The sequence below is a fragment of the Leptodactylus fuscus genome, chromosome 6, assembly GCF_031893055.1.
Source record: "Leptodactylus fuscus isolate aLepFus1 chromosome 6, aLepFus1.hap2, whole genome shotgun sequence".
Taxonomy (NCBI): Eukaryota; Metazoa; Chordata; class Amphibia; order Anura; family Leptodactylidae; genus Leptodactylus; species Leptodactylus fuscus.
Genome location: NC_134270.1, coordinates 153095800 through 153117718, shown reverse-complemented (window position 1 = coordinate 153117718; position 21919 = coordinate 153095800). Strand labels below are relative to the sequence as shown.

The 21919-nt window shown below is 43.9% G+C and overlaps 1 protein-coding gene across 1 annotated transcript in view; it reads left to right on the top strand.

Moving 5' to 3' along the window:
* The window catches only part of TMEM278 (transmembrane protein 278), a 129475-nt gene extending 116917 nt beyond the window's left edge, over window positions 1-12558 (top strand). Inside the window, exon 2 of the mRNA XM_075277672.1 lies at window positions 11757-12558. Within this exon, the coding sequence (XP_075133773.1) occupies window positions 11757-12026 (270 nt within the window). The 3' untranslated portion in view covers window positions 12027-12558. The remainder of the gene's footprint in view (window positions 1-11756) is intronic.
* The last annotated feature ends 9361 nt before the right edge of the window (window positions 12559-21919 follow it).

The following is a 21919-nucleotide window of genomic DNA, read 5'->3' as shown; positions in this document are numbered from 1 at the left end:
ATAGAGGTGATAATAGTTCTAGTAATATTTGCATCAGGAAAACCAATTACTGACTAAATAGAAAGACACAATAACATTTGTTGAATGCAAAAAGCCAGCTGGGGAGAGAAGTGCACAATGCATTACCGGGGAAGACGGCGGAGTATTTACCTTTCCCCAGGAGAGCGTCAGCTGCTGGTGCTCTATATTGCTTGTTATAAAGTTAGAACAAGGAGGATGAAGCAATTTATTGAAGTTATATACAAAAAATACAATGTAACAAAGGAATAGAACTAAACATTATTCTGTACAGAGTTCTTGTACTTCCTAGAGCAACATGGCGGCCCTTGTCACACGTAGCGCTGACCCTTCATGCCAGAGTATTGGGCCTATATCTCCCTCAACTCCCTAAGTCCCAGTGGGTGGCTGTACTGGAAGGTACTTACCTCTGAAGTCCTATGGTAGTTTTTTCCCCTACCTCTATGGAGGGCAACTCCCACCCTTGCAAATGAGACGTTCCTTGGTACTACCAGGACCTTCTCAATTTCGTGAGGAGGCACCAGTTAGAGGAACTCAAGTCTGACCTGTGAAAACCAAAGACTAACCACAAGCTCATCCTAGCAAAGGATGAAAAAGGATAAAATCCAGCACCAACCAGGCGATATATAAAATATAGCTTTTATTCCGTATCCATAAAAATATTCCTCTGACAACCATAGAGAGTAGGAGTAGATACATAGTTGTACAGCAGCTACGCGTTTCGGAACATCATTCCTTCCTCATGGCATGATGGCTAGGAGGTTGGGAGTAATGGTAGTTGTAGTCAAGGTGTCAAGGATCTCTACTAGATCTCCTCAGGGTTGGTGTAGTACAGAGGGGGACAGTGTATGAGGGTTGTTGTAGTGTTCTCCAGGGGAACATCCTAGTGGTAAGAATCTCTGAGCCAGATAGTGGTTGGAGGACCCTGGATGGTGAACTTGTCCTCAACCTCCTCAGAGATTGTTCTATCAGGGACAGTCCGCATAGTTCCTGTCCTTCCTGCATCATAGTACAGCATATGTTTGTGAATGTGACACCTCATTGTAAATTACTGCCCTGGGCACTATATTACGGTATTGTATCAAATTCACCATTGGTAAGGCCAGTACAGGCTATAGTGTGATATGTGTCTATTGCATCATGTTACTTACACCTGCCTGAAGCCGGGGGCTACTACTTTATTTATCCGATGGCTATGCTGCTTTCTACTGCACTTATCTAGATATAATTGTCTCCATTGTGGTTATCTCCATAATGGGCACCATGTATCAGAATAGCAGTAGGCGGCTCACAAGAACAAAGCCGAGCTTTCTGGGGTTATTTTGATAAATGATGTGTTCTGTGTTCCTGTAAATGTGACCAGTCATCGGCTCATCCATCTCCATCATTACTATATCACTGTGAAGTCAAGCCTGGACATTCTTAGGCATACGTATGATACTGGAATTCTGTCCATTTGTTATGAGGTCTGGGGTGAGGGGTATGTTCAAGCTAGTCATATCAACGTTTACTAAGAGTAGAGTGAGAAAGGAGTGAGAAAGGAGTGGAATTTCACAACAAAAACTTAGTTTTTAGACACATCTATAGGACCTAGATCCAACTTGACCCATATTGAAGTCAAATGTGGTGGTGAATGTCCATGGTCCTATCAAAAAAGTCTATGTGAGTTATGGGGGAGCGAGTCACTTACACACCAAAAGAGAGCCACATGCAGAGGTGTACCTTGAAGCTCCTGGGAGAATGCAAAATTATTATAGGGCTCTTACCCATCTCGAGCCATTTAGAGTATTGGTTATATTTTATAAGGCAGATGGACCTTTGTGGTCCCCTCAGGGGACCCCCTATGCTATACCCCTGAACAAATTATACATAGACAGGTATCCACCTAATCCTGGAAGAATAGGATTGCTGAAAAATCCTCAAGAGCAGTGCAAAGGGGAGCAATGTACTACCCAGACAAATATTGGCAGCCCAAGACAAAACTAGAAGATGTCTGGCAGGTCAGATCAGAAGAACAGACCTGGGCAGAATATGGAGACCCATTAGATTCAGAAGGTGGATAGAAGCCGGATGCTGCCTCCGTAATCTGGCTATGTACAAAAGCAAGCAGAATCTCTCACCAGACACCAGAATATCAACTCAGCATGCAGATAGATAGGTTAGGGTCACTAGAACCCAGGACCCTACAGATAGATAGGTTAGGGTCACTAGAACCCAGGACCCTACAGATAGATAGGTTAGGGTCACTAGAACCCAGGACCCTACAGATAAATAGGTTAGGGTCACCAGAACCCAGGACCCTACAGATAGATAGGTTAGGGTCACCAGAACCCAGGACCCTACAGATAGTTAGGTTAGGGTCACCAAAACCCAGGACCCTACAGATAGATAGGTTAGGGTCACCAGAACCCAGGACCCTACAGATAGATAGGTTAGGGTCACTAGAACCCAGGACCCTACAGATAGATAGGTTAGGGTCACTAGAACCCAGGACCCTACAGATAGATAGGTTAGGGTCACCAGAACCCAGGACCCTACAGATAGATAGGTTAGGGTCACTAGAACCCAGGACCCTACAGATAGATAGGTTAGGGTCACCAGATCCAGCATATCAATTCATCCTGCAGATAGATAGGTTAGTGTCACCAGATCCCAATATATCACTCCAGCCCTGATAGGTTAGGGTTACAATGAATCAAACAGTGTTTTCCCCTTGTGAATTGCCGACTGCTCCTGAGATGTTTTTGCCAACATGCAGATGCTCTTTTTGGAATAACTAGGGGTGTTGCTGTTGCTCCAAAGAGGTAAGCTGCAACACCTCCATTGTTCCAAAGATCTCATTTGCCTATTGAGAAAATCTCCAATATCTCCACAACATAAGCAGCAATTCACAAGGGAAAACACCATGTTATTCAGGTGACCCTAACCTATCTATCTGCATGGCTGGGTTGCTATGTTGCGGTCTGGTGACTTTTTAGTCTTTTTCTTCTACAAGGTACAATATAAATATCATTTTTGGGAAGTAAATTGAAATAATACAAAAACTCTGCGGGTCTGTTCCTAAGATAATTGAACAAGTGATAGCTGGGATAAGGAATGTTTACTTGTGATTGTGGCACTGCCATCAGAAAGCACAGGGTAATGTCATTTTTACAATCCGTTACACAATAAGGACCCTCTGACCTCGCTGTTGATACTGATCAGTCTCAGCAGTCTTTGGACACGTTCCAGGCACAAACCGCTCTCTGGCTCTCTTAGCACTTTCATCTTCTGGGCTTTTAGATGTAATGACTAAAATACAGCAGAGAAAAACTTCATTCCATCATCTGACTGTGGGGTCTGATATTTGTGTCCCTGGGATAATACAAAGCCCAGTCATCTGTAAGACTTGGGACCATTACAGGCAATTTTGTGATGGCATCAAATGGAAGAAAGAGCCTCTTGTTTCCTCCGAGATGATAGACTCGTTCCTGCCCTGATGGAAATAGTTGTATTATTCCTCTCATTGATGTAATAAGTCATGAAATCAGGACATGGGGGTGACAGCCGGGATTGTAGACCCAACGCCCTATTTAATTTCAATCCACACTTCTTCGTTCCCCCTCCACCAACTAGACCTTTTCCTCTTTACATTCCTAATACCTTACATAGTTTAGATTTTTGTTGCTTTATATGAGGTCAGATAGTTGGCCTTGGTTAATGCAAACATTTCTTTAAGAAGACACCTTGGGGACCAAGCACTCAACCTCTATTTGCTCTTGGTAAATTTTGTAACGTGGTGGAAGGCAGTTTGGATTTATTATTATTGAACAGGAAAAGAATTTGTCTTATATAGGCAAAAAAAAGGTCTGTTAGTGCTATTCATAGGTTAATAAGTGCACCCAAATACCTTTAGCAGTGTTTTGAAGCTGGGGCTTAACTCAAAGTTGACTCACACCACCTTCCTCTCTCACTCCCTCCCCCTCCCTTTCTCACTCACGTCCCTCCCTGTTTCCCTAGCTAGCCCATCCACTATTAGCCCTTTCTAACTAATTAACTAACTAACTCAACCGTCCCCCATCATACTTACCTGTCTTCCTGTCCAGACCTTCTGGGCAAGGGACTTCACTTCTTCTGGGTAGCTGGCACCTTCTCTTCCTAACGTCTGCTGGCCACCCACTACTGCACAATAGAGCAGGAGTGACCAGAAGAAGTGATTTCCCATGCCCAGAAGGTCTGGACCGGATCTATCCCAGGCAACAAGTTTTAAGGATAATTTACTGGGTATCTCATGGACTCCCATCAATGGTATATTCTGAAATGTCACCATAAGAAGCCACATAACCAAGACATTTTTGGTGGCCCAGTTCTTGGATGTTTAACACTGGCATTGCTTGTTAGGTCCAGGTTGACCTAGTGGAGTGCCAGAGGATCCTTCCATAATGGACACCAAGTGTCTACCAGAAGACAATGCTACTTGTTGCTGGTTACATATTGCCATGTTAATTCAATTAAGTATTTTTTTTTTTTTAGAAATTACTATTTGGGATATAGAGATCCTACTGAAATCGGTGCTCATCTAATGTGTGCTGACACTTCAGTTCCTTTCCATGCATTGCTTAGATACATTATTGATTTTACAGGAAACAGTGTAATCCCAAATCTCCCACATGGTGGCGCTGCAGGACGATTATCCCTTACTACCAGGTATCCTCAGCCATCGCAGCCGGTATCTGGAGGTCACTACCTGGATAAATCTGTCTTTCCCCTTTTAACAAGAGGTCTTTTTAACAAAGAAAGTCTTTTGTCAAAGCTGACAACCCTGCTAAAGTCTGAGTATTTAGAAGACGTCAAGTCTGACAGCACCGGGTGAAAGTAAAGGGTTGTCAGCAGTTGTCTACAATATCTTCTATGCCGTTATCAGTTAGCTTGGACTTTCACCATTGTTGTCACGAGGTGAGGTCAGGTATATATATTTATGGCCGTCTTTGCACTGACATCAATAGAAGTTACAAAAAGATCTAAGTGCTCTCACTTACTGTACCCCATCTTATGTAACCTGGAATGAAGGATTATAGAATGTACAGATAGATTTCATGTACGGACTTTCTGCTTCCATTATACCTATAGGGAAACCATCAGCATTTCCATAGATATAATTTATATGCTGCAATCTCCAGAACAGCGACAGTGCTATCCCTGTAAGCCATGTGGGGCCCCAAGTGTTAAATCTTACCTTCAGAAGTGGGAAACCTGAACAGGCACCAGGGCCCAGAGAGTCTGGGGGGCCCACTTGAGTTCTGCAATGAACGCTTCCAACAAGAAGGGGAAAGTGACCGAGATGTTAGGAAATGCTCTCACCGTAAAGCATGCAGAGGGGGTCAGACTTAAGGGGGCAATGTACTGCATGGTGGCTTAGGGGACATTATAAGAGGGTTTAAGGAGGCACCCTACTATAAGGGGCCATTGTATGTGGGAAGAAATAAAGGTGAACTATATTATATAGGGGCATAGGAGGCTATTATATGAAGGAGTAAGGAGGTAATGTACTTTAATGGGCATTATATGGTATATTGTATTGTATTGTATTGTATTGTATTGTATGGGGTCATAAGGTAAGGGGCCAATATATTGGACAATAAGGGGTTACTATTATGGGGGTATTAGGGGCTATTATATTGGGGCATTGTACCATAAGGGGGCCATTGTACTGTATGGAGCATAAGTGGCCATTATATGGGGCATAAAGGGGCATCATACTGAATGTAGGCAGTATATAGAGGTATAATGGACCATTTTACTGCATCAGGGCATAAGGAAAACATTATACAGTATGGAGGAATAAGGGACCATTATATGTGTGGGGGCAAATCAATTGTAGCTACAGAATTTATGGAAGACCTACAACATTCCAACAGGTCGAAAAGGGCAAAAACTTCCCAATTTTGGTTGTTTTTATCTTCGGCACCCTTTACTGCTGCCATATAAATTGTGCCACAAAGGGACCCACTGTGGCTCTGTTTCCTAAGGGCCCCCAAAAACCTGGAGCCTGCCCTGCTTACCACCAAAACTACTGTTCATAATGGATAATACACAGTCTATTAAAAATGCTTTATACCTAATTTATCAGGTTACTAAAATAGAAGTCTATGGACAGGAGGGGGCTGCTTGAAAAGACACACATACTTTAGCTGCCAAGCTCTCTAGTAACTAATATTGCACTTTTGACTCTATCTAGTAAGATAACGCTCTACCGCTGAGTAGAATGAAGCAAAAAGTCAGATAACTCCCTGCAGCAGCAGCCTCCTCCTCCCCCTCCCCTCTCCATATGTACTAAACTGGATACATGTTCAGGTATTATGAGAGATAAGAGTCTGAGTAAGGGGATAATGGAGGATAGTTGTCAATTGAGCCCATTCATTTCGGCCCTCTGTTCCATAAAGTGCACACATTACAGACAACGCATTAAAAAGTATATCCCTCCAAGATGGCCGCCCCCTGGGAAATTTTACAAAAATGATAATACGACTTCAATATTTGGGGAAAAAACCCAAACCGCATTATATATGCAGGCTAATTTTTAGGTGAATTTTTCCTTTCCTCCAAAATGTCCCTTCACATTTTGTACCAATTCAATTATTACGGCTTTGTGGGCCATGAAGTGCCCACCGCCGCTGCAGCTCATATAACGTTACGGGTAGACGTCTTCATGACAAAGTGTATTGATGACACAAATATGACATTTTTCAGATTAGAGACATAATTAACTTTTATACTTCATGTTCCCGATGAGAAATATCCCCCCCGGGTGGAGATGAATGAAAGCGAATATCACTGTCTGGAGACACTTTACGCATTTGTGGCTGCAGGGCGAGCGCCAGTGTATTTAAGTTCATGTCCTCTTCTTGCCTCCCTGATGTAAGAGCGCTGACATTATCAAACGTGACCGGCATCTGGTATTATATTATTCATATATAGAAATATCATAGAGCTTGACTGCTTTACTGTACAATTCATGGGCATCGCTGCAGGGTGGCGGATATACTCCGGGCCTGGTGTCCTTTAGGGGCCCTAAATTGCCATATAAGAAGACACCATCAATATCCTACTAATATTATAAGTGTGAAAGTTTGTGTGTTTGGATGTTTGGGAGTTTGGATGTTTGTTCCTCAATCACGCTAAAACGCCTGGACGGATTTGCGTGCAATTTTCCACAAACATAGTTTTCCCTTAGGATTGAGTCACAGGCTACTTTTGGTGCCACTAAACAACATGGCTTCCTAGCAGGAGACTCACAAAAGCCGGACTCCTAGCCCCAGCTATAGACTCACACACACTGCCTGGCATTTCCTGCCTCAACCTGCCTGCACACTCCTTACTGTCACCTCAGGAGTAGCCCTCACTCTACTCACTCACATTTACATTTGTCTGTACTACGACATACACAATACAACACATCACATTGTCTGTACCACGACATACACAATATAACACATCACATTGTCTGTATTACTACATACACAATATAACACATCACATTGTCTGTATCACTACATACAAAATACAACACATCACATTGTCTGTATCACTACATACACAAAACAACACATCACATTGTCTGTATCACTACATACACAATACAACACATCACATTGTCTGTATCACTACATACACAATACAACACATCACATTGTCTGTATCACTACATACACAATACAACACATCACATTGTCTGTATCACTACATACACAATACAACGCATCACATTGTCTGTATCACTACATACACAATACAACGCATCACATTGTCTGTATCACTACATACACAATACAACGCATCACATTGTCTGTATCACTACATACACAATACAACGCATCACATTGTCTGTATCACTACATACACAATATAATGCATCACATTGTCTGTATTACTACATACACAATATAACGCATCACATTGTCTGTATCACTACATACACAATATAACGCATCACATTGTCTGTATCACTACATACACAATATAACGCATCACATTGTCTGTATTACTACATACACAATATAACGCATCACATTGTCTGTATCACTACATACACAATACAACACATCACATTGTCTGTACCACGACATACACAATACAACACATCACATTGTCTGTACCACGACATACACAATATAACACATCACATTGTCTGTATTACTACATACACAATATAACACATCACATTGTCTGTATCACTACATACACAATATAACACATCACATTGTCTGTACCACGACATACACAATACAACACATCACATTGTCTGTACCACGACATACACAATACAACTCATCACATTGTCTGTATCACTACATACACAACACATCACATTGTCTGTACCACGACATACAGAATACAACACATCACATTGTCTGTATCACTACATACACAATATAACACATCACATCACATTTGCTAGCCCACCAAAATTTTTAAAGCACTTTTACAGTTTCACACGTCTGTGTCCGCCCAATTCTCAAATCACCGCAGATGAAGTCGCGGGTAAAAGCTAGTAAAATATATAGTTATAGGCAGGTAGAGGGTCCTGCATCACATGTTTCATTTGGCCCCAGGAGCTTCAAGTTAATGGGAATCAGGACTGTTTGCAGATCTCTAGATTATATTAGCTGAGACTCACTTTACTTAAAGGAGTCATCCGACATACCAAAAAAAATTTTTGGTCCAATTCCTAGACAACCCCTTTACAGGGTTCATCCAACTTTCTAATACTGATAGCTTGCCCTAAGGCCATCAATATTACATCTGCGGCCAGCACCTCCGCAGATCAGCTTTTGATGTTAAGAATTCTTTGTTGCTTGCTATGCAGTATGTAGTACGGGATTTAGGTAATGCAATGATCAGGGATGGTTTTAGACAAACTTTGGCCCTAAGCAAAATTAAAAGCAGGTCTTCAAATAATAACATACCAACAATAACATCATATTTTATTATGCTTATTTTTATTGCACCATCATATTCGGCAGCGCTTTACAGACATTGACAGTTACTGTCCCATATAGGGCTCACAATCTATATTCCCTATCAGTGTGTCTTAGAGATGAGCGAGTACTGTTTGGATTAGCTGATCCGAACAGCACGCTCCATAGAAATGAATGGATGCACCTGGTACTTCCGCTTTGACGGCGGCCGGCCGCTTAACCCCCAGCGTGCCGGCTACGTCCATTCATTTCTATGCGAGCGTGCTGTTCGGATCGGCTGATCCGAACAGTACTCGCTCATCTCTAGTATGTCTTTGAAGTGTGGGAGGAAACCCACGCAAACACGGGGAAACATACAAACCCCTTGCAGATGTTGTCCATGGCAGGATTTGAACCCAGGTCTCCAGCGCTGCAAGGCTAACCACTGAGCCACCGTGCTGACCCACTGACTTACTAGGAGGCAGTATTTCTAGTGGCCGTCCTTTTAACAATTCCTCCCTTCTGCTCCCATATCACACACCATTCAAATGATCATCTTTGAACCACCTAATAGATTTTTGCACCCCACATCGATTATAGTGCCTCCTTATAACTAATAGTCCCTGCTTATGTATACTAGCCCCCTTTATATGTAATAGTCCCTGCTTATGTATACTAGCCCCCTTTATATGTAATAGTCCTTGCTTATAAATAGTGCCCTGTATCAGTTATGGCTTGTACACCAGTAGTAGTAGGCTGGGTTCCTATATTCAATCCCACTGGTGGACCATAAACATCCCAATCTGACACTGTCTACTTTGACTTGAATCTGTGCAACCTGCTGTGACCCTGATCCTCTGACCCTACCTATTAACTGATCCTGGATCTATTGATCTGTTTTTCAAACTATTGCTTATCTTGACCTGTACATGGACACTGAACCGGTGCCACCTGCCCTGACCTTGATCCTTGACTCACCTCTTTCTTGTCCCTTCAGTGCCATGCACCACTGTCTCTTGATTTGTCTTGGTCAAGTATCACTAGATGAAGACTAATCCAAGAGCTATCTGCTGCAAACACCAGAGTCTTATGCAGGGTTTAAAGTGTTAAAAACAGGGGACAATGCACTTAGGAGGAACCTAAACTAAATCTATTCAGCAACATTGTGGGTCAACACCTACTGGATTAAAGGATTCTTCACCATCATCCACCGTCCTAGTCTTGAGCATGCAGGCCCTGTAAGACCCTGCTATATACACCTTGAAGAACCCTAGTCAGTACAGCTTTGCGGTAGGAGAGTGCCCTAACCCAGGCAATACCGGATTGGTCAGAGTTACACTTTAACCATTTCTGAATTACACGGCAGGTTTTCTGGTGGATATAATATCCTAAACCCTGGAATGATCCCATCTGTCTGGGCTGGTGGGCAGAACATGTGGGCGTATTACAACAACAGGGACATGTTGCCTGGATCTCACGATGACGGATCTGAACAGATGTTTTATTCATTTTTTTCCCTATTTTGTTTGAAAAAAACAAAAATTCCTTTGCAATTAATGTGATACTAAATTGTCACTTAGGAGCGGTGGGGGGAAGGGGAGAGACAGACGGCTTGTGAGAGTTCAAAGAGGAGTTGACCTTTAAAAGCACTTAGAGACTGGGATATTAAAGCGCCGCTGGTTGTGTAATTTTTCGCACGACTGCCCTCAGAACCTGTTCCCTTACTGCCTCGCTGAGGGAGAGTCCTTTTTTATTCATCGTCTCTATACTGACCTTGGCAAATCTACTGAATCAATGTTACAACCATGCCGACATCCGTAGTTAATACAGAATATGCTTCGCCATCATGTGACCACGAGTTTAGTTTCGGCAGTAAACCTCACAGTGAAATACTAGCATGTCATGGAAAAGTTTTGTGTTTCGGACGACTCTTCCGACACAAGTCACCTTCATGGTTCTGTATGAGCCTCATTTACAAGTCTAATGATATTTCCGGTACAATTCAGCTCTCATCAATTAAAATAATCTGGTTTTATAATCTGAGGTTTTGTCACCGTCACCATATTTATTACGGAATTGACATTCACTAGTTTACGTGTTGACTATTTAGATCTTAGTTCCTAGGCCTAGATGTAAAATCTGTAAGAGAGTCCTCATCCCCAACCTACCAGGAACTATCTCTAATACTGGTATAGTATTTATAGTGCTGGTCTCCCCATATTGGGAAAAGACACCTTATGGGCACCCTAAGGCTCCCGGACCTGGGTGCGACCCCCACAAGTTACGCCACTGTTGTCCATAATAGAGAACCACAGGGTATGTTTCCATATGGCCTCGGTGTACTCTACTAGGTGCATTGCCCCAACCTTTTGCTTGCCAATATATTATTGACGTGAGGTTTTCTGTTCGTTAGGTCCCCTTGGGGACCCAAGTAACGGAAGCCTAATCCAAAGAGGTTACCCATGAAAACTTGCGGACCTCTAGACTATAATGGGGTCAACCAGGTTCCACCCAAAACCACAGAAAGTCCTGCTTGCTCTCCAGAATCAAGACTCAGGTTGTCCCCGCTGGTTTGGCTACCTGATGTGCTATACATTCACGTGACCCCTGCGGATTCGGGATTCAGCGGTCTTGTGTCATATGTGGAATTACATTTTTTTGGCCCATTCTCGACTCTCTGATATATTTTGGCAAATCCTTTTCCACCCCTTTGATAACTTGCAAAAGTTTTTAAAAATATTTGGTATCTTATAGCTATGCATTGAGTGACATAATGATTTTTGTCTTTTGTCTTTCACCCAGGTCCTACATTCTGACGCCTCCTACTGCAGGACCCTTCTAGATGACAATAGCTCCTCGGCTCTCATCATCCTGGGCTTTGTCATGATGTCTCCTCTCATCGTGCTGGCCATGGCGGTGTACTGTGGCCTTGCCCGACGCCTACGTCTCTTCATGCTATTCCAGCCGTACACCAGAGCACTATACAAGGGTGTTCGTTGGCGGTGGTACGATGAGGGTGGGCTGTGCAGCTGTGTCAGGGAATGGAATAACCATGTTAAGGCTTGGGTATAAGGGCTTATACAAGACTGTTGCTAAAGATTTTTAATTATTATCTACAAGGATGGTCGATGGAAGGTGAAGGAGCCAAGCCTGAAGATACAAGAGCGAGGGAACTTATGGTCTAATGGAATCTGATATAATACATTAGTTTGCTGAATAAACAGCCTCATACCCATTGTAACCTGTGATAATCCCATCTTGTTGTACAGTATATAAAGTAGAATAGACATATTTAATTTATTTATACTTAATACAGTGAAACGTGACATATATACTGTATATTGATACATCTATATACACTCAATTATACTGGATGCAAGGATATGCAATGGGGATCCTAGAATTGGCACTTGCAGACCCCATTAAAGGGAATCTGTCACCAGAATCCAATATATCAAACGAGCCCCACAGATAGATAGGTTAGGGTCACCAGAATCCAATATATCAACCCAGCCCTGCAGATAGATAGGTTAGGGTCACCAGAACCCAATATATCAACCCAGCCCTGCAGATAGATAGGTTAGGGTCACCAGAACCCACTATATCTACCCAGGCCCACAGATAGATAGGTTAGGGTCACCAGAACCCAATATATCAACCCAGCCCCACAGATTGATAAGTTAGGGTCACCAGAACCCAATATATCAACCCAGCCCCACAGATAGATGGGTTAGGGTCACCAGACCCCAGCATATCACCCCAGCCCTTCAGATAGATAGGTTAGGGTCACCAGAACCCACTATATCTACCCAGCCCCACAGATAGATAGGTTAGGGTCACCAGAACCCACTATATCTACCCAGGCCCACAGATATATAGGTTACCTAAATCCAATGGTGTTTTCCCCTTGTTATTGCTTTTGTACTGAGATCATTTTTGTCAGTATGCGAATGAGTTCTTTGGAGCAATGAGAGCATGGCTGCTTATCACTTTGGAGCAATGAGGGTGTTGTCATTGCTCCAAAGAGCTTACTTGTATATTAACAAAAACAGCGATATATCAGCAATGGAGGCCGTGATTCACAATGGGGAAAGACTGTATGTTTCAGGTGACCCTAACCTATCTACAGGGCTGTGTGATATGCTGGGTTCTGATAATCCTAACCTATCTATCTATGGGCTGATATGCTGGGTTCTGGTGACACTAACCTATCTATCTGTGGACTAGGTTGATATGCTGGTTCTGGAGAAACTAACCTATCTTTCTGCGGACTGGGGTGATTTACTGGGTTCTGGTGACCCTAACCTATCTGTCTGCCAGACTGGATTGATATGCTGGGTACTGGTGACAGACTCCCTTTAACTCAAGAAGAGGCATCAATCTTCTAGTGTTCCCTATTGATGTCAGACTACAAAAGCTCCTTAGACTGAGGCCCCACTTTGCAGAAACTGAGCTCTTTTTGTTGCAGATTTTGCTGCGGTTTTTGATCCAAAGCCAAGAATGACTACAAAATGAATAAGAAATATATAGGAAGTTCTTATATTTAAGTATAAAAAAACACAGCAAAATCTGCAACAAAAAAACACTGCGTTTCCACAACGTGGGTCTATAGCCTTAAAGGGGTTATATTACCAAGACCACCCTGTAAAAACAACTGCCTCAAAGCTCCAGCACCGGGACCTCAAAAATAAGCCATTTTCTACAGAGGAATTGTTGCCTTGCCATATGTTTTATCTGCATTGACATCGCATGGTGTCTTCTCGGGTGAATGGCTGACCGACTAATAGGTCACGTCCTCTAAGTGGTAGACCACTGACTCTTAAGGGGGGTCTCAAGCCCATACCGTACGCCCATACCGTACCATAAAACCTCCCATTCCAAAGAATTGTCCTATTTCTTCAGTAGTTCTGATAGGATTAGTGATTGTACAGTCATTCCCAGTGGTAGACTCTCCATTGTATAGAAGCCGATCTCCCCCTTTTCACTGTGTTATTACTATAAGGTATGTTATGCTGTCGCTTGCAGTAAAAGCACACAGAAGTAGCACAAATTTGCAATGTAATATTTTATTAAAATGAAACTCTGAACCGGTTCTCAGTATACTGTCATATGTCTGCATTATTCATGACTGCTTGGCCAAAGAGCTAAACCTAATATAAAAGAAAACGATAGAAAGCAAAGCATAAAAAAAACTCATAATAAACTCTTTATTGGGTGCCATTGCAAACATTGAAGACAAAAAAGCAAAATGGGACCTTCTCCGGTGTCAAACCCCTAAATGCTCTAGCATGTTATAGAAGAGAAGGTTGGCATGAATTTGGCTTTCCGCATCTATACTCTTGGTTTTCGGTAGAGATTGACATACAATATCCTCATATGGGCCCTCTCTCTTTGATGGGCTCGCCATGCATCCATTGAGGGAGTTGGGTCACATGTTCCTTCAGTTGGAACCAGAACTCCATATGGACTGGTGTAAGTAAGCAGACGGATCTATAGAAAGTATGGCATCAGCATAGATTTTCTCAAGACGTTATATCAGTGAAGTATTTTGGCCAGAAAAGTGTCTATAATTGCAATTCAACTTGCCACATTTTAGGCGCCCAATGGTTATCTCATCTCCTGTGCCCTGTTTGCCAAAACAGTGACTAGTATAGGTTGGAAACTATACAGGTCAAGGGGCATCTTAATAAAACCCATGCCAAAAAACATGGCACGACATATACCAGGCTATGCCAGTCCCTGGCTGGGGCAGATTAAAGTTCAAGTACACGGGACCTCCTGACCTGCATCTCGGAGAATCTTAAGAAATCTTATATGTCTAATGGTGGAATTTATTAAGATTGGGGATAGAAAACGTCAAGTCTTAATAAATTCCTCCCTATATGAGCTGTTTCCAGCACATTTTGGTAAATAAGGTAAGATTGACCTACCACATTAAGAGAATGAACATACGCTTATGTTTTATAATGCAGATTGTGCTAAAAAAGTAAAGGAACGCTTCTCAACCCAGTCCTGGATTTGGAGTAAAAAATTGCATCAAAAAATGATGTAACATCAGTGCCCTAAATCTGGAAATATCTTAAAGATACAGAATTTCAGTCGATCCAGTAGACTCACTGCACAATATTATGCCCTTTGCCTTCCATTACTTATTCTTGGTATCAGCAGGGAGGTTGTTCCAAACATCTTGGAGAACTAAGCACAATGCAGGGGATATAGTATGCATGCTCCGCCCCATCCATTGTATAGCCGTGATTCCATGGAATTGGAGTGCCGCTCCTATTACTTGAATAGTAGCACTCTGTACGTGATCCCCATCCACTGCAGCTTCTGATGCCTAGAGTTTGCCAAAATATCTGATCAGTGGCGTAACTAGGAATGGCGGGGCCCCGTGGCGAACTTTTGACATGGGGCCCCCCCGACACTGAAGATCTCGACCGAGTCCCTCCTACGCATTCCTGCGCGCTCTATTATGTTCCATAGTTGCCCCTGCACACAGTATTATGTCCCATAGTGGCCCCTGCACACAGTATTATGCCCCATAGTGACCCCTGCACACAGTATTATACCCAATAGTGGCCACTGCACACAGTATTATGTCCCATAGTGGCCCCTACAGGACTAAATACTGTCACGTCACCGCTGACCGCTATACCAGGAGAAATTGTGGATAAAAAATCTGGTCATGTGCATTACAATTTAGTAACTCCATGTGCCTCATATTAATAGAAGTTAACCCCATCATCTCCCTCACATTAACCCCTGTGTGCCTCACCATAAGAGTTACTGATATGTGAGAGACATGGAGGTAATAATAAAGTATCTTCATTACTATTACCCCCATATGTCTCACATATCAGTAACTCTTATGGTGAGGCACACAGGGGTTAATGTGAGGGACATGATGGGGTTAACTGCTATTAATATGAGGCACATGGAGTTACTAAAACACAAGTAATCCCCCCAAATGCCTGATAGTAATAAGTAACCCCAGTACATACCTGTGTATCTTCAGTTTCATTTTCCTGGAGCAGCTTCTTCCTCTTCTCTTCTCTTGCAGGACGGCAGGGATAAGCCCCGCCTCCTCCTCTCATTGGTGGGCAGAGGACAGCAGAGAAAGGGAGGAGGGGAGAGAGGGGGAGCGTCCTGAAGTGCTGACAGGAGCCAGAGCTGCAGCTCCTGTGTGTCAGCCGTTGCTGCAGCTTCGGGGCCCCCTGTTGGTGGAAAGTATTCCACCAACAGGGGGCCCCGATCATTATACTCGGGGGTCCGAAAAGACCTCCGAGAATAATGATAGCAGCGGTAGCAGCTGTCACCGGGCCCCTAATGTCCCGGGCCCTGTGGCAGCTGCTACCGCTGCTATGGTGGTAGTTACGCCACTGTATCTGATCTGTGGGGGGGGCAAAGTGTCAGACCCCCCACAGATCACATACTGATGGCTTGGGATGAGGAAACTGATTTGGATAAAACTAGATTTGACCCAAATTTTCAACCCAAACCTGGAACTTTTTGGGTTCATCACCCACAAAACACTGTTGTTATATTGTAAGTGGAGCCCCAGGGGAGGTGAGTAAATACAAGAAACCAGTGATACTTCACCTCTCCTGGAGATCCTCGTAGTGTCTGATGGTTCTTTTCTGGCCTCTTTGGTACTTTGGCTGATGTCATGCACCCCACAGACACCACATCATGACATCAGTGCATCAGACATAACGATGGAGGTAAATGACATCAGCCAGAGGTTGAGGGAATGTCAGATGCTATGAGGATACCCAGGAGAGGTGAGTATAACTGTTTAACATTCTTATTGACCTCCTCTGGTCCTTTTTCCTCAGACCCCAGTATAATAATGTCACTTCCAGATTGTACCAACATGGACACGAGGGGCGAGTCTCACAAATATTTGTCTAAATGCACCTCTTGAAGATAACCCATGTCTACTGAGCACCTAACCTGTGGATAAGTCATCAGTATGAAAACTTCCCTTGGGGCCAGGAAACCCCTTCAAGTATTCTTATTTTGCTGAATTTTTTGCACTATATGTTTTTCACTGTATATATATATATATATATATATATATATATATATACATATACATTTAATCCAGCTGTTTCTCCGCCTTCCTCCTCCTGATGTGAAGTATGACGTAAGAAGACGCGGAGCTATTTACAGCTATAGAATGTGTTTATAAGAAGCCTTTAGTCTCTTCCGTGCGACTTGAGAGAAAGGAAAGCCATAAATAAGCGCAGGTCAATGTTAGAGCGCAGCCAGTCATTCTTTGTGTCTGTTCATACAGTAACTTCACACACGGATACAATGGCTGGAGCACAGATGACAAGGTACCAGATAAAGCTCTTTACAGATTTCCGCCTCAGATACGGTGAACTAGAAGCTAACCCTACTGCTAGAAAAGAGGCAAGAACACAATCGTCATTGTATATGAAAGAAAAAGGTAAAGTTTGTTTGGACACATCTGAATCGGTTGTAAGAAGCTGTACTTTCAGGAAAATTCTTTGTATACTCCTTGAGTATCATCAACATGAATGGCAGCATGCAAAAGCGGTAACTGGTAAGCGGTATAATAGTAATTTCATTTACGGATGATGATCCCCCAAATTTGTACGTTGGGTTGAACCCAAAAACTTTGGAAAATTCAGGTCAGATCTGCTTCAGTCCACACTTTAGTACCAGGCACCAAGACTGAGATGTAACTGGTACCTGTGTACCCCATATACAGATGAGCAGAGAAGGCATAGACACAGGTCTATTATGATGGCTGTATTACTTATATTACTTGTATTACTATTAGAGATGAGCGAACAGTGTTCTATCGAACACATGTTCGATCGGATATCAGGGTGTTCGCCATGTTCGAATCGAATCGAACACCACGTGGTAAAGTGCGCCAAAATTCGATTCCCCTCCCACCTTCCCTGGCGCCTTTTTTGCACCAATAACAGCGCAGGGGAGGTGGGACAGGAACTACGACACTGGGGGCATTGAAAAAAATTGGAAAAAGTCATTGGCTGCTGAAATCAGGTGACCTCCATTTTAGACGAATAGTGGATTTCAAATCCGGGTCATATGAGAATGTGAACTTTGTGACTATGAGACAGGGATAGCTGTACAGGCAGGGATAGCTAGGGATAACCTTTATTTAGGGGGGAATGTTATTAAAAATAACTTTTTGGGGCTCTATCGGGTGTGTAATTGTGATTTTTGTGAGATAAACTTTTTCCCATAGGGATGCATTGGCCAGCGCTGATTGGCCGAATTCCGTACTCTGGCCAATCAGTGCTGGCCAATGCATTCTATTAGCTTGATGAAGCAGAGTGTGCACAAGGGTTCAAGCGCACCCTCGGCTCTGATGTAGCAGAGCCGAGGCTGCACAAGGGTTCAAGCGCACCCTCGGCTCTGATGTAGGAGAGCCGAGGGTGCACTTGAACCCTTGTGCACCCTCAGCTCTGCTACATCAGAGCCGAGGGTGCGCTTGAACCCTTGTGCACACTCTGCTTCATCAAGCTAATAGAATGCATTGGCCAGCGCTGATTGGCCAATGTATTCTATTAGCCTGATGAAGTAGAGCTGAATGTGTGTGCTAAGCACACACATTCAGCTCTACTTCATCGGGCTAATAGAATGCATTGGCCAGCGCTGATTGGCCAGAGTACGGAACTCGACCAATCAGCGCTGGCTCTGCTGGAGGAGGCGGAGTCTAAGATCGCTCCACACCAGTCTCCATTCAGGTCCGACCTTAGACTCCGCCTCCTCCGGCAGAGCCAGCGCTGATTGGCCGAAGGCTGGCCAATGCATTCCTATGCGAATGCAGAGACTTAGCAGTGCTGAGTCAGTTTTGCTCAACTACACATCTGATGCACACTCGGTACTGCTACATCAGATGTAGCAATCTGATGTAGCAGAGCCGAGGGTGCACTAGAACCCCTGTGCAAACTCAGTTCACGCTAATAGAATGCATTGGCCAGCGCTGATTGGCCAATGCATTCTATTAGCCCGATGAAGTAGAGCTGAATGTGTGTGCTAAGCACACACATTCAGCACTGCTTCATCACGCCAATACAATGCATTAGCCAGTGCTGATTGGCCAGAGTACGGAATTCGGCCAATCAGCGCTGGCTCTGCTGGAGGAGGCGGAGTCTAAGATCGCTCCACACCAGTCTCCATTCAGGTCCGACCTTAGACTCCGCCTCCTCCAGCAGAGCCAGCGCTGATTGGCCGAATTCCGTACTCTGGCCAATCAGCACTGGCTAATGCATTGTATTGGCTTGATGAAGCAGTGCTGAATGTGTGTGCTTAGCACACACATTCAGCTCTACTTCATCGGGCTAATAGAATGCATTGGCCAATCAGCGCTGGCCAATGCATTCTATTAGCGTGAACTGAGTTTGCACAGGGGTTCTAGTGCACCCTCGGCTCTGCTACATCAGATTGCTACATCTGATGTAGCAGTGCCGAGTGTGCATCAGATGTGTAGTTGAGCAAAACTGACTCAGCACTGCTAAGTCTGCATTCGCATAGGAATGCATTGGCCAGCCTTCGGCCAATCAGCGCTGGCTCTGCCGGAGGAGGCGGAGTCTAAGGTCGGACCTGAATGGAGACTGGTGTGGAGCTATCTTAGACTCCGCCTCCTCCAGCAGAGCCAGCGCTGATTAGTCGAGTTCCGTACTCTGGCCAATCAGCACTGGCCAATGCATTTCTATGGGGAAAAGTTAGCTTGCGAAAATCGCAAACTGACAGGGATTTCCATGAAATAAAGTGACTTTTATGCCCCCAGACATGCTTCCCCTGCTGTCCCAGTGTCATTCCAGGGTGTTGGTATCATTTCCTGGGGTGTCATAGTGGACTTGGTGACCCTCCAGACACGAATTTGGGTTTCCCCCTTAACGAGTTTATGTTCCCCATAGACTATAATGGGGTTCGAAACCCATTCGAACACTCGAACAGTGAGCGGCTGTTCGAATCGAATTTCGAACCTCGAACATTTTAGTGTTCGCTCATCTCTAATTACTATGTATAAGGCCAGTTGAAGACAACCATGGCATGGGTCAGTGTACTATTCATGTATTTCACAGATAGCACACTGGCCCATTCTTTTCTATGCGCCTGTACACACCACCGTGATTTTCACGATCCCATGTGCGGGATTACTTATTTCTGTCCTATTTTGCCCGTGCTTCTGTGTCTCCTATTCATGGGATAAGGATCTGATGGGATAAGCACAAGACTTCTTAATATTTGTGGAGATCAGCTGTGTGGTGTTATTACACATATGTTCAATATGAGCCTGAAGATGGGAGTGGTACCACAACCGTGGAAAACATCTTGTGTGGGTGGTATCAGTTCTAAAGAACCTCAATGGCCACAGACCTGTAGCATTGACATCCCACCTGATGAAGGTCCTAGAGAGACTGGTCCTGACACATCTCCTACCTCTACTGTGCTCCGCTCTGGACCCCCTCCAGTTTGCCTATCGGCCGGGCATTGGGGTAGATGACGCCATCATCCACCTTCTTCACAGAGCTCTCTCTCACCTGGAGAAACCCGGGAACACTGTGAGAATAATGTTCTTTGATTTCTCCAGTGCATTCCACACCATTCAGCCAGGGCTACTGGGGGAGAAGCTGAACCTTGGTGGAGTGGACCATCACCTGTCCAACTGGATCCTAGACTACCTGACAAACCGCCCTCAGTATGTGAGAGCCCTGGACTGTGTGTCTGACACTGATCTGTAGTACGGGGGCACCACAAGGTCCAGTTCTTGCCCCCTTTATCTTCACACTGTACACTGCTGACTTTAGGCACAACTCCTCCAGCTGTTACTTACAGAAGTACTCCGATGACTCTGCTATAGTCGGCCTTATCACTGATGGTGATGATAGGGAATACAGAGACTTAAACTGGGACTTTGTGGAATGGTGCCAGCAGAACCATCTCAGGATTAATGCTGGGAAGACCAAGGAGATGGTGGTGGACTTTAGTAAAGTAAGAAGGGCTCCTATTCCGGTGGAGATTCAAGGGTCAGGCATTGAGATAGTCAGGACCTATAAGTATCTGGGTGTGCTCCTCAATAATAAACTAGACTGGGCTGATCACCTGGAGGCGCTGCACAGAAAGGGCCACAGCAGACTCTACCTGCTCAGGCTGAGGGCCTTCAGAGTCCAGGGGACACTTCTTAGGGCCTTTGTCAACTCTGTGGTAGCATCAGCCATCTTTTCGGAGTGGCCTGCTGGTGGAGTAATATACCAGCCATGGATAGGAATAGACTCGACAGGCTGATTAGAAGGGCCAGCTCTGTCCTGGGGAGCCCCTGGACCCAGTACAGGTGGTGGGTGACAGAAGGATACTTTCCGTGGTGACCTCCATGCGGAAGAATAACTCCCACCCCATGTATGAGACCGTGATAGCACTGGGCAGTACTGTTAGTGACCGATTGCTTCACCCCAAGTGTGAGAAGGAGCGCTATCGGAGATCTTTCCTCCCAACCGCGGTCAGGCTGTATAATCTACATCAAGCTAAGCGAAGATCACTCCACACAGAGAACTAAATGATCCTGAAGTTTTTGATATGCCTCCTACTATTTTCTCTCCTATACCTTTTTATCTTTCCATTTGAGCTTTTTTGTATTATCTTACTATGTATTACTATATATCACTTGCATTACTATATATTGTTATTAGAGATGAGTGAGTACTATTCGAAATGGTAGTTTCAAATAGCACGCTCCCATAGGAATGAATGGCGCGCCGGCTGCTCCCATTCATTCCTATGGGAGCGTGCTATTCGAAACTACCGTTCATCTCTAATTACTATATATTACTATGGATCACTTCCATTACTATATATTACTATGTATTACTTGTTTTTCTTCTCTAAAAGAAACTGGTAAATATATTAAAAACTTGAAAGAAATCTCCACATTGTAAAGAAATCAGACGGTTACAAATATT